The 17,798-nt window shown below is 38.7% G+C and overlaps 1 protein-coding gene across 2 annotated transcripts in view; it reads right to left on the bottom strand.

Annotated features, from left to right (window-relative positions):
• The window catches only part of sncb (synuclein, beta), a 33,233-nt gene extending 17,928 nt beyond the window's left edge, over positions 1 to 15,305 (bottom strand). Inside the window, exons 1-2 of one of the 2 annotated variants that reach the window (XM_088932753.1) lie at positions 14,094 to 15,305; positions 13,022 to 13,155 (exon numbers count right to left, since the gene is read on the bottom strand). In XM_088932753.1, coding sequence (XP_088788879.1) covers positions 13,022 to 13,142 — 121 coding nt within the window. In that variant the 5' untranslated portion in view covers positions 13,143 to 13,155; positions 14,094 to 15,305. The remainder of the gene's footprint in view (positions 1 to 13,021; positions 13,156 to 14,093) is intronic. The other variant, XM_088932754.1, reaches the window with a different exon arrangement.
• Positions 15,306 to 17,798: the final 2,493 nt, after the last annotated feature.

Below are 17,798 nucleotides of genomic sequence, written 5' to 3'. Positions count from 1 at the left end.
TTTATACTTGTTATTTTATTTTAGACAATTTTTAAATTTTCCCTCATGAAGACTTTAGTTAGTTACTGAATCTGAGCTCTGTTGGAATGCATATGGGAAATATATCACTGCCATTTCTAGTTTTTAGAGATAAGTAACAAAATTGTACAAATAAGTCTTCTTGTCTACAGATTTGTTTGCTTGGTTGCACAATGTGATGTTTCTGCTCCCTGCTTGTTTATTGTTACAGAAGTGGCATTAACATGACTTTGACAAATTTAATGTGGGAAACAAATTCAATGTATCTATTGATTTTCAGTTGGAGAATCTTAGCAGGATGCCACTCTGCAGCATAATCTCAACTGGTATACTTTAAATTGTTTGAAAATGTTGTGCATTTCCATGACAGTGGACTCTCAAGGTAACAGTGTGACCAGAGATAAATTTAGGTGTATAATTTTAATGGATCTGGACACATTTAGATGCTTTTTTAATGTATAAAAGCAAGAAAGTTCTACTTACTTCTGAGTTCAGTGGCAGTACAAACCTGACTTGAGTATTTATTTGGATCTGAAAAGTATTCATCAGTCAAAGTGCCATAAAAGATCTCATTACCAAAATGCTCTCCATCACAAAACTCCATGTATGGCAAGATGCATGTTAAAATAATTAAAAAATAATTTTGAGTTCACTCAACGACTTCCAGTTACGTGTTACAAAAATCTTTGCAGTCTTTTCATTTTAAATTGATATTCATTGCAATGAAGAACGTCCCACAATTACACGTGACAAAAATCTGTGAGCAGTCTTTTCTTACAGCCTTTTTAATGAATCCCTTACACTGATGTTCTAGTTTTGAGTGAAAGATGGGAATTAAGTCATCAATAACCTTCCACTGGAGCTCAACCGTGTGAAGATACCTAATCTCACCAATGATACTCAATGGTCTAACGTTGCATTGTGGGAGAGAATCTAGCTGCTCTCATTGACATGAATCAGCACTACTTATAAATGATCAAGAATGGGATGCATGACAGTTTCTTAATTCCTCTCTGACTAATCAAATACAAAGCCTCCGTCATTGAGCTTTCAAAGGATGAACCCATTAAATCATATTTACATTTGTTTTTAGAAAATGTATTAGATCACTTTGCATTACGTTTTCAATCTTATTCTGGGCAGAATAAGAGGACAGTCCTTCAAAGAGGATTGTCTTTCATGTTTTTCTTAGTTATCTGATGATGGCAGTATTGTGGCTGATTTCTTTGTTCCAGACTACTGAGCATAACAGCTCTCCTGCTACCTTTATTCTCACATTAATGAATGTTCATATCTGGATGAAATGCGCTATTTCAGCAAAACTCAATTAAAGGGTCAGAACCTTTAGAAATTGCTTTTATCTCCCAAAACAGCTTTTCTTTTCACTTAACATTCCCAAAAGTTAAAAATGTCAATTGCAATTATGCTTCATTAAGAACAACCCGAGACAGAATACAGGTAAATTCAATGCAAATGATTCTTTATTTCAGGATTTTTTATATCAGGATTGAGGATTGACTGCATTATGGGCCTATACTTTGTTATTTACACTGTTGAGCTCATACACATTATTCAGACCAACAGTGCAATTCACTTAGGAAAAAATAACAGAGCTGTTGTGCTCTGAATCTGAATGATGACTTTGAGTACAAGGAGGATTCAAATAGAGCAGCTTATATTGTGCATCTGCATGATGTATAGTAGCCGGTAAGTAACATAACTCTCAGAAGGAAACTGGTGCCCAAAAGAGACACGTCAGGCCTAAAAATCCTCACTCTTATGGTTCAAAACCTTTTCTTATTGTCCGTTTCTCAGTTATTCAATGGAAAAGCATTAGGAAAGTCTTTGGCTAATTTGTAAATTTGTACTCAGTGAGTGTTGGGGTCTGTGAGTGAGTGCTGGCTGATGTTACTTGAAAATGAACTGAATTTGGATTGATCTCAATAGTACAAAGGTACAATAAATACTTAGTACAATGAGTTACAGTTGCAAATGTCTGATAGAAAATACTGCTTTAATATAGTAATAAGCACTTGCCATCCATATTTACATTAAACAGCTCATCACAAAGTCTAAGCAGAACAATGCATAATAAATTACTACAACAAATCTACTGCTATGCTATAAAAGTAGCAGTTTTAAAACAAAAGATATGCCACAAGGAAATTAAGGAGCTTTGCACAGAGTAATACACAGTAACTCAGTGGCAGAGCCTACTCTCTACAACTCTTCCTGTGCTTCTGAACTTCTAAAATGGCTTTAAGTAACTTGTAGTTTAGTCTTAATTCTTGAGACAACTTTGTAGTTGACATGACAATGAAGGTCACCTCAGTGTTTCACTGTAATGAAATACCAAGTTTCTGTAGTGTAATGATTATCATGTTTGTCTTACACGCGAAAGGTCCCCGGTTCGAAATGGGAGGGGGGGAGCAACTGTTTGCCAGCAGCCATCTCACTCTGCAACTCACAACTGGCAGCCCACTGAAGCTCAGCAGGTGTGAGCCTGGATGGGAGACCTCCTAGGAAAAACTCAGGTTGCTGCTGGAAGAGGTGGGGCCAGCAGGGGGCGCTCACCCTATGGTCTGTGTGGGTCCTAATACCCCCATATAGTGATGGGGTGGATGCTGCACATTGGTGGAGGGAAGTCCCCATTACTTATAAAGTACTTTGAGTGGAGTGTCCACAAAAGTGCTACATTAGTGTAAGGATTTATTATTAATTATTATTATATTTATACAAAATGAGCATTAACACCAATGCACATCTGCCTTTAAAGGCTATAAACTTAGACTAAAGGTCACAACTGGCATTTGTGAATTCTATACTTTTGCATCGCAAGCTGGAAAGGAAACACGTCACACAGCACATAAAACAATCAAACTTATTTATTATCATTTAGATTTTTGTATTCTCCAGATAAATTAGTACATTTTTGTTTTTAACATAGTAATACTATTTCCAGATCTATGCACTCTGTCATACCACATAGCAAATGTGAGAATTGAGAATGATATGTTTGCATCACAGTACTTAACAGTATTGCCATTTTAAGGTATTAGGTTTTACTACTAATACAGCATCATTGTGTTCATTCACTAATTGGCATTTACACAGTTCTTATTTCTCATTCTAGTATAGTAGATGTCTCCTGGTGCCTAGATAATCAGTAAATGTCTGAACTAATGTGTGACAGCACAATTTGAAGGCACCACTACACCACTACAAGCAGCACATTGATATAGTATATGTGCAGGGTCGATACGTACAGTAATTGCTATTTAATTTAAATCCAATTTTAATTTAGATACTAAATTCAGCCTGATGGTGATGCAACACTGATGTAGCTGAGGTGGAAAAAGAATCCAAGACAGAGTGGCTTAAAATGCCTAGTACAGTTTTTACTGTATACACTGTACACAGATGTGCCTCATACTGTAAACTCTAGTTGTTCAATAAATATACATTTATAAATGTAGAACCTGGAGGAAGATACAAACTTTGCATTTTAACTAATTTATTTCTTTGACAATCCTTTGATAAAGCAACAGTCCTCATTAAGCAGAAATATATGGTGAATTACTGTGTCTTCAGTTCTGACTTGTAATGATAATACCAAAGCACAGGCACTCTGTAAATTGAATTCTTTATCTAACCGATTAAGGAGCTACAGGAAGTGTCATGAAAGGTGACATGATGTCGGAAAGGGCCAGGGGAGCGATAAAGACCCAATGCGTAGCGGCAAAACGGGGGTTAGCCCGGGCCCAGGAGGTCAGATGATGTTGGGATTGAAACCTATACCCTCAGGCCACGGACGTGGAGCGACCTGGTGCTAGGCGGGTCTCAAGACATCCGATCCCTTAATGCTGAGCAAGGAGGAAAGGGTGACCTGGAAATATATAGCCCCACACAAAGACACACACAAAAAACAAATGAGCTGCACAGCACTGGGGGGAGGAAAAACCTCATTAAACTGAAAGGAAACCTCCGGGAGTCCATGGTTGAGATCTACCCCTCCTCCAGGGTAAAAACCTTTACTGAGTAGAGGGGGGTGCTGGGCAGGGCTCCGGGGGAGCGAGACAAAACACATAAAACATCACGCACAACAGAAATAAACCTGGGAGACCAGGGCAAAAAACCACACGAGAAAGACTCACAACAGATAGGAACCAAGAGGCCAGGGAAACAGGGGACAGGTAGAGCAGGGAACATGGAAACCAGGAAGTCAGGAAGCCAAACACCAAGAGTAAAAAAAAAGTAACCAAAAAAAAAACCTGGGAACAAAAAATAGAAAAAAAAACACAGCACACAGGGCAAAAAATAAGTTAAACATTCTGTCACGGATGCTGGGAGTGACTTCCCATGGAAAGCCAGGTATTCGTACGCAGATGTCGGGAAGGTATACCACTGAATGACTCGCTCACAGGCATGGATGTCAGAAGTGGCATCCCACAACAAGAATAGAAGAGCCAGCTCAACAGTCAATCACGGATGCCGGGATTAACAAGCCTGGGAAAGCCAGGTATTCGTACACGGATATTGGGAAGACAAAATGCTGAATGACCCGCTCACAGGCACGGAAGTTGGGAGAGGCATCCCACGATTAGAACTGAAGAACTGAAAACAAAAGGCCAAAAGCGATGCGGGAAAACAAGAGGTGCTGCTCGCAGGGTTGAAGTATGGCTCAGTCACGGATGTCAGGCATGCCGTGGAATGGCCAGGAGAGGAATAAAACACAAAATGCAAAGCGGCAGAACAGGGGTTAGCCCGGGCTCAGGAGGTCAGACGATGACGGGTAGAAACCTATGGCCTCAGGCCACAGAGGATACGACCTGGTGCCAGGGGGGTCTCAAGACATCCGAACCCTCAATGCTGAACCAGGAGGAAAGGGTGACCCGGAAATATATAGCCCCACACAAAGACACACCGGAAGGACAAGCAAAGCACAGGGAAATTTGGAACAGGACAGAGTAGGAGCGCCCTCTAGCTGTAAAGGGCGTGACAGGAAGAAGGGCAGGTGAATGTGGCAGAGAGGGATTCTGAATGGTATGCCCCAAAAAAGTCCTAGCCTCAGTAGTCCAGGAATTACTGGTTCATATATGAGCTGTGTCATCAGCCACTGAGACCAAGACACCCCATTCGAGGATGCAAAACTGGTCAAGCCCATCCAGTGTAGAGAGAATTTCAATGGGCCTGGAAAGAGCTGCCAGTGAGATAAGAATCACAGCTCCTCTTAATTTCAGCTCTTCTGTGGAGAACGGTGAAGGGTTCTGACAAGAGCACAGAGGAAAGGGTACCATCATACCAATGCAAGGCTCATAAAGGTAAATGTGAAAATTTAAAAAGTTAAAAGATTGCCCCAATTTTAGATTGTGGGTGAATGAAAAAGAAAAAAATACTTATTTAACTTATTTCTTATTTTTTAAAAGATGATAGAGAAAATTCCTGGGTGTAGGAGGGTAAAATGATTTTATTACACATGTAAACAACACTTGAGGAAGGGGCTGCCCTATCCATTTTTGTCATATGACCACACCTGGGAAGCTGAAGCCTAACTGGTAACTTTTTCTAGTCTGGACCTAATATAGTGAAGACACCCCTTGAGTATGTGCAATAGGACTTCCCCAGGGTCTTTTCTCAGTAAGAAATAATGTGCAATGATTAACAGCACATGTGTATAACATGAAATCTTGCAGTGTAGTGCTGTATACTGGAGAGTGAATAAACCTCTGTAAGGCTTGTTGTAGCACAGCAAACACTTGTCTACTGCCAAAGGCATAAATAATGCATTCCACGAGTTACAGTGACCTACATCTACTGTAAAGGAACATAGGCTCAAAATACATTGACTTTTCAATCACACTTCCTTTATCTAAAACTTAAACTAGATCCAAGTAGAGCAGCAGTTTGCTTTATGTTTTTTTAAAGAGATCACCCAATGATGGATTAGACATTTCAGTGTGCTGTACTCTCTGAAAAAAGAATAGGTGATTCCTATTGCAATGTTAAAGATAAACTGTTATTACATCAGGGTTTTCACAATATATTGTATGGGTTTATTTCAAGACTAAGGCAGCTGTCATGCATAGCACGGAAAACACCATAAATGAATATTGTAGCTTCCTAAACTTTACCCTTTGATCTACTCTCATACTGTACTCTTCACAATGACACATTTTGTGCCCATTTTGTGCCCATGTTCCTATTCACATGACACACAGTATACCGAGACATCTGTACTCTTCCTTAACATGCATCAGTGGCTACAGACAGAATCTGAGACCGGTTGCTTTCATCTGGTTCACTGTGTCTTGCAGGCTACTTATATATTACACTACTCAACTGCAAATGCAGCATGACTGAAAAAGTCTCTAAAACATTTTGGATTCTTGATAGTGGAGAATCCATCACTTGACTTGGAATGTGACAGAAATATGAAACTACAGGGAAACTTCAACAATTCTAAAACATTTGGTATTTAACTGTTAAAGTGGCCAAACACAAGAGCTTGTTATCAAAAACAAAGTGGATTGTTGGCAGCCCTTGCTTGGATGTTAATATAATTTTCCCTGTTGGATTAAGAAAATAGCATTGACTGCTCTTCTATGAGCTTTTGCCAAGAGCCTTAAAATGGTATGCCCTGATTTGAGGGTAAAACAATGAAAAAGAGATAGTGACTATATATTTTTTAAAATACAAGAAGGTGAAGGGTTAGACAATCATACCACTGCTGCAGAGAGATCTTTGAAAACACAGAACAGCATTTAAAAGCTTTGTACTGTAAGTTAATGAGAAAATACAGTTTTGACAAAACATTAAATTAATAAAATCAGTTAAAGTTCTGTGAATTTGCTGCATTGTGTGACTAAAACCCAGATGTGTCCAGAGTACTCCTGCAATATTAAGACAGCTTATTAGCTGTGTTTTATGGATACTACAAACATACTGCCCATACACTGCACATCGGTGTCAGCAACACTTATTATGGAGAATTATCTAAGTCTTTATACTGAAAGACAAAAGGGGTTAATGTGTGGCTTAAAAATGCTTTGCTAAAAAAAGGCAGAATTATTTAATTGTAGTGTAAACTGTGGTCCACAGAACAAATCCTAGACATTTAATTTTCCTTCATGAGCTCACAAAAGAAAAGACACTAAATAACAAGGAACACAAGCCCTCTTCCTTTGAATACAAAGAATATTCAGTTTATAACAAAAACATATGAAAAGTACCTTAAACTGCGAAATGAGAATTCTATGGAACCTGTAAACCACATTTAACAATGCTTATTATTTAGAACATTAACAAGTCACTGATGCAAGACAAGTACATGGAGAAGATTGCAATTAAGATTAATTAAAGGTGAGTGAAGAGCTGCTTCATACTGCATAGAGCTGTACTGACTGAGAGCATATGTGCTCCAGAAACACTTATTTCCTGGCAAAACAAGCATTTTGAATATTACTGAGTACACCACATTAAACACCCTGTGAAATTATGATAAAAACATGAAATGTAGAGTATCAAAGTTGTGATAAAGCATTATAGAAGCCATGGCAGAGCGTGGAAAAGACAAGCCTTTGCATGTTATGAGCAGTATACAGTAGATAGATAGATACTTTATTGATCCCATGAGGGAAATTGCAGATTTACAATACAGACTGCAAATCTGCATTGGTAAACTTTCATTAGAGAGGTCATGCATGCTAAAATTAAATTCCTAGTGCAAAACAGTGCAGTTCTACAGGCTTGTGGGCAGATTAGTTTTGGGGATTTCTCTTTCATAGCATGCCATTACCAAAATCCAAATTGCATAACCGAAAAATAAGGATATTCACCATTAGTCAAATGAAAAAAGTGTTAGGATAATGATTTAAAAATCTCTGCAGAAGCTCTATTCTTCAAACAGTGGCACAATGGAAAAAAAACTAGCTTCAGCATACAAACTAGCATAGCGAAGTGCTGCAGTGCACTGCTAAATACTTCTAAGTCAAAGGTTTCAAAGAATGATTGTACGTTATCAGTTTTGTTCTGTTATTTTCATCAAAAGAATACATCATTCTTTTGATGGAAATTACAGAACAAAGTCTAATGTCCATGTGTATGCAAATCAACCTTTTAGGCCAGAACTTTAGTTAAAAGGATTTCTGAGCAAGGGGCCAATTTTTTCAAATGAGCCAATATTACTTGTTTTCTGGCTGTATGTCACTGTGCTCTGGCATGGTACAATATACTTCCTAATGCCTTATTCAAAGTGTTTAAAGTGCTTTGAGAAAAACGTGTTACATGAAGCACAGTTACTGTTTAAAAGACACCGATGACTTGCCTGTTCTAAAAAAAAATAATCCACAAATGTTGCTTGTGTGACGATAAAGAGAAAAGAGTATTATTAGAAAAGGACGGTTTTGGACTCGAAAAGCTTGATGGACAACAAAATGCCTGCTGCTTACCTGAAATAAGCAAAGGACCTAATACATTTGGTACACAGTCTTGTCTTCCAGATAAATGAAATACTGCAGTTCTGTAGCCTGATTCCTTATTCTACAAGGCATGGTACTGTCTTCAGCTAACTGTCTTCCTCTCCCCAGACTTCCAGCTGGGTCCACAGTCATGTGCAACAGCTGGTGAGTAAATGTGCCAAGAATCTGAACGCTGGACTGATCGTCACTGCACTAACACTTTTCAGAGCAGAAGCCAGTAAATTTGCATCACTCTCTAGTGCACCACACAAGAAACCCTTAGCTAGAAACTGCTCAGTCTTTATTTAGCCTTCAGCTGAAACCCCAAATGGACCTCTGTTATCACACTGCCTGCATAAGGAAGCTGTAACTAACCAGTCACAGGGAAGATCCTGAGACATCAAACAAGAAATACACACTACAGTGAAAACTGACAGCAGTAGAACTATTAGGAAACAATAATAAAGCTTCTGTCTAAGAATATTAGATAAAATATATGTACCACTATCAAGTATCCTGTGTGTGCACAACTGAAAGAGGTTCATAGTGCACATCTTTCATCCAGGCGTGCGCTATGAATAAAAGCACATGGTTCCTGTGTTTCACACATGGGAATAATGTTGCTGTTGACAGAATGCATTTCTGATAGATGGCCAAGCGCACAGTGGTTTCTCAGAGCTCAAATACGTCAGAATGCGCTAGGTGGAGCTAGGCTCTTTAGGATTCTAAAAATCTCTAATCTGTCTATGCAGTATAGTACAAAGAATGAGTCTCTCACACCCAGTCTTTTCTGACAACTTGCTGAGACATGTGCTCTATGCAATCCAGTCTCAGTGAAGTGAAAGAGGCATCGTAAAATGTACTGTATGAAAGCACGAATTTCTTTAGACTTCTGTGAGGAAAAGAGTGACAGTTAGAAAACGCTTCATTCTTTTCCTTTTATCTGCTTTCTTTCCTGAGATAAAGTCTTCAGATTTGACAGAATTTTAAACTAGCTTGTGCTACGTTTGTCTTTGCCTTCCAGTAAAACACTTTTGACATTAATTTCATTAAAATCAGTTCTGCTCTGGCAGCACTTTTCAATTCTGTGGCCCTCCGTTTGCCAAGAATTAATTTTTTATTATTTGAATTGAAAAGTAAAAAAACCCTCTTCTTTCACTCTTTGCCCATTATTTAGATGTTCCGTATCAGTCGCTGCTTCATGGAGTCAGGAGTATGAAGTCAGTGTGCATTTTGGGTATAACAATTAATTAGCCCCTAGCTCTTTTCGTATCAAAACCTTACCTTAGGTATCAGGAGACGGAACTGTGTTAAGACTTCTCTTTTGTAAGATGGTTCCATCTCCCTCAATATTGTGATTCAGCAGAGCTGTTTTGCTCTTATTTGAGCTCACCAGTGTGACACAGTGGTACCTTAGCTATTGAAATGCCTTAAAGCTATTATACTAAACACTAATTATGAATATCAATTAGGTCTCATCTTGTCACAACGCTATGAGAGTATGCATGTACTCCATTCCTATGTTACATTTACTCGCAAAGCAATTTAAAGCAGAAAGATTTGATTACAAACATAAATAATATACAAACATGAATAATAAACTCTTCAAAACATGTTACCAGAACTATATAACTAGAAAAAAATATTATATGTGCATTTTTAAGATGGCACAGAATTGGGAAAGTAAATCCAGACCGATTTAATTCTTTAGGCAGGGGCTTCCTAAATATTCCACTTAAAGTCAATAGATAATGCACATAATGCACAGTATTTCAAAATAAGTATCTTATGTTGAAGTCAGTAATAGCTATAATTTATTCATGGCAGGTTACACAATGGAAATGTTTGCACCAGAAATGCACATGTGATCAGGCTAGACCATGTGCAGACACACTCAGAATATACATTATTATATCAAGCCTAAGGTGCAAGCAATGCACTTACACCAGTACAGTTGCCACCTCTGGGTATAGATTATGTACTTGTATTCTGAATTCTTGCCAAGTGGGTCAAATTGAGTCTTGGGCCGGAGATCTCAAACACTTTTGTCTTACTGATATTTCTCTCAATGCTACAGAAGTATAACCAAGTTCTGATTAGGTGTTCGGTTTCTGTTTCTCTTTTTTCATTTGTTTTTTTCTAAACGCGGGTAAAAAATACAATTGAGCTTCTCCACATGAATATTCCAAAAATAAGATGGCTGTAAGTGTGAAAGAAAAGGTCCACACCCATTTCTGTCCAATACAAGAAAGACATTTGTCCTTGTAAGGCTCACAGCAACCAAAGCCTTATTGTGAAAGCGTAAGGTACTGTACAGCAAGGCAGGGTTGTGCGGTTTGACCTCTCCTGCCCTCAACACCAGTCGATTACAGTACACAAGAAAAGGGACCCTTTAGAATAGCCAGTCAAATGTATAGAAAGCTGTCTTTGGGAGATGTGAGGAAATCACTTAGAGATCTCTTTCTGGTGAATGTATTTAATTGAAGTATTCATTTGTTCACAGATCCTGGGCAGGTTCTCATAAACGCTACTGTGAACAACCACACTAATTCAGGCACTGTCACGTACTTGGACATACTACGCTGAATTTGTATGCTACTGTAACGCACTAACTATTTAAATAAACATCCTGTATACTCAGGCATGTGCACAAAGAAGCCGTGCATGTCAGATATATCATCACCAAGGTGATACTTATAGTAAGAAGCCCTTGTTCAAAATAGGATTTAACATATGAAGGTGCCAATGTGATACCAAAATACTGAGACCTCAGCAAGAGCTTAAACAAGGACAGTGCTGAAACAAAGCCTGTTAAGTTAATGACTTCTTGATTATGGGTCACTTAATTTTCCCCTCTTCTTGACTTTTGACACTGTCGGTTATGGTATTGTCACACCCGCTGCTATTCAGAATCCTCCACACAAATGTTCGTGCCCCAATCAAGCACCAGCTGGAGGCTTTCCCTGCAAATGCCGCAGATCAGACCCGTTAACCCGTTTCTTGTCTAGTGATTTGGCTTTGGTAGTACCGATAACTTTCCAAGTTCACATCTTTTCTGACCAGCGCCCGGAACTCCGCATAGGGTCCATTACACTGCATCAGCACTGCGCGCCTTTACAGGGATTTTACTGTATTGTATGGAAATTTAGGGCTTACTGGTACTTCCCCTCATTGGCTTTGTGGATATCTAGCTAATATGAGACAATTTGTAAATCCTGGCTGATGTCCCAATTACTAAGGGTGTTCAACAGGGTTCTATACTGAGACCTTTTCTGGATTGTATACATGTTTTAGCTCTTTGTCAGATTAGTGGCCATTAGCAAACTAACAAAATCATATACTACTCCTGTGGTTTCTGCTCTTTACAGCTGCCTGTCCCATATTACGATACGGCTGCAAAAGGTCTTTCTTATGCTAAACTATGATATGATACGACTGCTGTGACGCTTACTGGCATGCAGCAACATCTGTGCAATGTTGGAGATTTCAGTGTGATTGTCGTGTTGAAATCAAAACATTGACTGAGGTTAGAATCCTTATGTGTTGTTTTTGACCTTGTATTGTCATTCAACGCTCATCTGTGTAACTTTTTGTCAGGTTAAGATCCTTACTGTATCTTATGCTGAAAAATTGATGCATGCTTTTAATTCATCCAGATTAGACCATTATTATTAATGTAAGTAATGCCTTACTTACTAGGGTGTCCAGTGACATACTAAATAGGATGTAGTATGTCCGGTATTGTATAGTTCATACTGCATTAATTCCCTATAAAATTCAGAATGGAATTTAATATTCGCCTGCTTTCGTATAAGACAGTGAATGATCTAGGTCCAGACTACCTTAAGGACTTATAGTATGAATAATTCCAACATTTAATATGATATCTGCTAATGTAGGCCTTATGCTACAAAAGACCTTGAACACTATAAGCCATAGAGCCTTTTCTTGTACAGAGCTATGTCTTGTACAGTATCTGGGACTCATTGTCCAAATGTCCAACCTGTTAGAGACTCTGCAGCAGTGAACAATCTAAATACTAAATTACAATATAATAATTTCTTACATTTAAATAGCATATTTCATCCCACAGATCCGTAGGATCTATAATGACCAAGTGTTACTAGTTGAACAGTGCAGTGTCTCTGGTCACCATATTGGGGCAGTGGTTTGGAAATTAAAGTCCGGGGGGAGGAATTTCAACCATTTATTTTTTTAAAATGCATATTGTGCTTGATTTAGTCACTGTCCTAGAAAAAGAAGGTATTTTTCACGAGAGCGTAGTAGAAACAAAACTAATCCCTCAATCCATCGCACCCCATCTGAACGGGGATGGGGGAGAGTGGGATGCGTTGTCTCTCTGCCGTTCAACAGAAGACACTAGCAGGGGGGTGGGGTGGTCCGAGTGGCTTTTTTTTTCTCTGTAAAAAGCAATCCGCAATGTGATGCGTCTTCCTGCAGGTCTCGCCCCTTTGATGCGCTTAATGACTCCCTGATGGCACAAGTCGACAATTCTCAATAAGTTCGCGAATGAATTCCTTTCTTACCGACATACATGACACCTTCCTTGGTTTTTTCTGCAGCTACCGCCACCCCCTCTTTGGTTTTTTCCGCCGCTGCTGCCATTCCCTCTTTTGCCTTGGACAGTCCCTTCATAAAAACATCCATCTTGGGCTCTCTGCTGCGTAAAAGGGGCAAGAATCAATAAAACAAATTAAAATTAATGGGCTGATCTGGAACGCCAACTGTAGCTATGTGCTTGTTAAGCGGAGCAAGAAAAAAGAACCTGCGTTAAATTATTCAAACGATATATTTTTTTTCTTTAAACGTTATTGCCACACGCATAACGTATATGTACTGATGTCACCCAAAAGCGCACGTAAGCAAGCTGTCACTTTGGCGTGTCCTGCTCCAGCTGGAGGTGGACTGTACAGTACTTTCACGCTACCGAATCACTCGAGCAGAAAATGAGAAGGAAAAAAAATGCAACACAAACCAAACCTAAATACGACGGAACACACGACAATATGCAATTGCAGTTATGATTTGTTGCTCCTCGGGAGTGCTCGCGAACGGGTCAATTATACATACTGTACATTCCTTAATTGCACGAATCTAGGATGAGCTGGAACCCAGTTATGTTACAATCATCACCACTTTGACAGAAATCACATCTGACGGATGCCTGTACACCATTTCATTATTAATATGCATCGCTCGGTTACAGCCATACACCGAGGAGATAAAGATTTAAAATGAACAGATATCATTCAGGTTATCGCCAAACATAACTAAATCAATTCAAAACGCACGGACACTTAATACTGCACATATTTCACTGTTTCAGCCAGAGGTTCACCCTTTCTCTCGCACTCTATAGAAATACATTTCAGATGGGTTGAAAGAAATGCAACATACTATTTTTTTTACCTACAAGAAAGACTAATGGCACGTTAAGGACGGCTGCACCTGCTACCTTTTTAAAATTTCACACTAGAATGACTTATACAATTGCATACCTGCTATGATCGAAATGACTTTGATTTTTAAAAAAAATAAAATTATTATGCGTTTTATTTTCGCATTCAATTTGGCTGGGCTGCTCGATTACGTACTCACCTTTAAAGAAAAATACCAGGACGTTTTCTGATTGTTCAGTCGTACTCCAGTAGAGTTCAAATATCGTCAAAAGAAGAAGACAAAAACGCAGAATATGATCACTGTGTGGGCCTTTCCTCTTTTACGTTTTTCTGACCAATAGGTGTAGACTTTCTTGTGATTCAGTAAGGAGAATCACACTGATTCTGCCATTGATTCCCCTCAGATGTCAGTTTATATATAATGGCACTGTGAGGTTGTGCCTGGTTAATATTGCAATGAGCTTCCCCCCTGTAGAGTGATACCCTATAACCAGCCAGGATGAGAATTTCATCATCAAATATCCTGCAATCAGACATCGACATTGTAGGTTGCAATCCACCCCTCCCGCCTCAAGAAGGGACCATTTCGACTGTTTTTTTTTTAAAATGCATCCTTTTTCATTCCCCTATTAAATATGCAAGGCGGTCAGTCATCACGACACTGCCATTATTTCACCCCACTTTCGCCTTATCTGTGTTCCCTCTGGTTTTCACTTTAAAAAGCAGAAATTAAAAACGTCGTGCGATATGATAGTAATGCCATTGTAACCGACACATACAAAATTGTAAATTTGTTAGCCAATTGCTGGAGCTCGGGGATTACAATATTATATAACAGGCGCACCTATTACATCACACAATTAAAAAAAACATATAAGAGGACGCTGACGCATCTTTACATTTTACTCGGAGGAAAAAAAAGTAAATCGTGTAGTAAGGTTTTTTTTTAATACAGAGAAACTCAGGAGATATGATTCATTACTTCTGTCTTTGTGATCTGCAGCACAAATACACACCTACACAGAAACTCACGAGACAGATAGGGCAAGACCTTGAAAGGGATGTGGGTCGTGTATTAATTAGGGGTGAAAAAGAAAAAAAAACACTTTAAAATAACAGAACGGATCGAGCTGGCTCTTACAAGACAGTACAAACCATCTGCATGGCGGTTTATGGTACCGGATTTTACAAGCAAAACGAAGAGCAGATGGTCACGGCACCAGCGTAAATGTAAAAAAAAAATGGAAACAGACCTTAAAAGATACACATTACGAAGACGAGATATATATACAGTATATATGTGTGAATATCACGTGACGATACAAGAAGCCACGCCAAATTGGACCTTTGTAGATCCAATCGACAGTTCTGCTTAATTCTCTCAGATACATTGCTGACCCAGTTTTATTCCTTCCTTTCACTTACAACACACACATACTGTATATACAATATATATTCAATGGTGCAGAGATGAACACATCTCTTGACTTTTACCGGAATTGGCGTCAACCTCATTTTGAGACCTACTGTATTTGATGTGCGGCGGTTTAGCGATTCTTAATTCTGTTTTATGCAATAGAGTCAAATGAAGTGTGACATTGCGAATTGTACATTCGTTTAATCTGAAAGTATAAATAATTTAAGAAACCTTCATTAACGTGCAAGATAGTTCCATTTTAAACAATATTGCTGAATTATTGAATGCAGGCTTAAATACAATTTGATTTGGCGGCATTTCAAAAGGATAGGAAAAGTCACAGACTGGAGGTGCCCATTCAGCCCATCGAACGCATTCTTTAGTAGGTAATTGATCAGAGGGTCTCGAACAGAAACAGGGTATCATCTTTAACAATGCACACGGGTATTTTGGTTTACCCCCCCCACCCCCACCCTGTAAAGAGGTGCCTCCTGTTCTCAATTTTAAATACGCTGGAAACCCACATAGATTCCTTTTGTGTCAACTGGTTTGTGTTTTCCGGCTGATCCAGAAAAAGTCCACTGGGTTGATTTTGTCAGTGTCTTGGAGGATTTTGAAGATGTGGATCAGGTGCCCTCCTGGTCTTCTCTTTCCAAGACCGAAAAGGTTCGGTTCCTTCGGCCTGTCAGTGTGGTATGTTTCAGAAATGAATCTGACAGCTCCTGTCTCACTGGTCTAATTCCAGAGCAACGACTTTTTGTAACGTCATGATTGTAAGGGAACTAGCACAAATTTCCACAAAGGAAGGCAGATTCATAAAGATGAAAGCTTACTTTTGTATTAATAATAACAACAATATGATAGTTTTCAGGATTGATTGCATACAATATTTTTTTTCCATTGGACTATGATAATCAAGTTAAAAGAGGAAAACTATGTTTTTTATTTATTGCCAATATATTGATTATAAACCCACATATATGAAAAAACTCAGAACTCTTATTTTAATCATTTAATCCCAGAAACAGATTGGTAAAACTCTGTATGTTACATGGGTATAGAAGCCGTTAGCACCACTTTACCTGGTTAAAATCATCACATTAAAGACATCCTCACCAATTACAGCAATCCTATGTAGACGGGATACTCTGACATTTTTTTCCAGCATTTCTCTGCAACAGAAAAGAGAGATAGATCTAGTTTTACAATTCATGTTTCTCATTAATGACCCAGACCTTTAACATGCAAAGAATATCACATGAACACCTACCTGTATGAACGAGTATGCAACAATACACTATGAGCTACTCAGCTACTGTAAGTCATATACAGTAACATTTTCTCACAGCATCCGTTTAATAACTCTCATTAAGACATACTGTATGATTGAGGTTTTAATTTAGATTTAGGCTATATTTTATATTAGCTGGCAAAAGTAAACTGATTTTCATCTGACGTTACTGGAATCGATGTAATTAATCATTCTTTCAGAATCTCTGCATCTGATGAGTCTTGATGATGGATTAGGTTAGCAAAATGAGTGTAGTCTTCACGTCTTCACAGGCAGAGTAGGAAACACCTAGGGAAACCTAGAAGGCTTTTACATAAATGAAAAAACAGACCTAAAAACAGTCTCTTACATTCCTTTCTGAATGAAAATTGAACAACACATTTGATTTCTAGTGATCTCCTAGTTTTACCAAACGGTAAAGGCTCCATATTGAAACTCCAGCAGATCTGTCTCTCACTGGATTCACATTGGGTAACTGGCAGTAAAAATGGCAGAGCTCAACAGCGAAAATGCAACCTTGAATACCCATCAGGAATGTGTATTTCTAGTTCAGACTCCCCTCTGCCTGATAACTCTGATATCAAAATTCTTATTTAACAACAGCATTCTTCCATGGGTTTAACAGAAATTGCTTCTGTCTTTAGGAAATTGCTTCCTTTGTCAGAGGCTCCGTCAAGTCTGGTTGTATTGGCAACTGAATTAAGAAGGAAGAGAAACTAACTTCTTCCATCAAGATGTGAATTGTAGGGAAAGCTTTATAGGCAGGTCTGAACAACAAAGATTCCTTGAATCAGAATGCCAAAATTGCTGACATATTGAAAGAGGTCTTTCTTAGCACAGAACTGTAGTTTGGTACTCAAGAGGCACAGATTGTGTGGCTGGCAGCTGAAAAAGGCCAAGCTTAAGATTGCTGTTCTTTTTGCTCCTTTCACACTTTGCAGATCAATCCTAACAAATTCAAAGACGGTACCTGCGATCAAGAGAGGTTGTTGACATGGTTTGCATACCAGAAGCACAAAAAAATGGAAGTCATTCTACTAGTATGGACAACACCCTTCAGAAATCAGATGATGATTTCATTTCCCTCACTGTTTTGGTATGCCGTTCAGGATTTAACAGTTTTCTGTGCTGTTTTTGGTTTGTGTTTCCATTTGCTGCAAACATTTCTATACCCAGTGAGTGAGTCATGGAGCTGC

This window comes from Atractosteus spatula, chromosome 14 (genome assembly GCF_055471065.1).
Source record: "Atractosteus spatula isolate fAtrSpa1 chromosome 14, fAtrSpa1.hap1, whole genome shotgun sequence".
Classification (NCBI taxonomy): domain Eukaryota; kingdom Metazoa; phylum Chordata; class Actinopteri; order Semionotiformes; family Lepisosteidae; genus Atractosteus; species Atractosteus spatula.
This window is presented reverse-complemented; position numbering and strand designations above follow the sequence as displayed.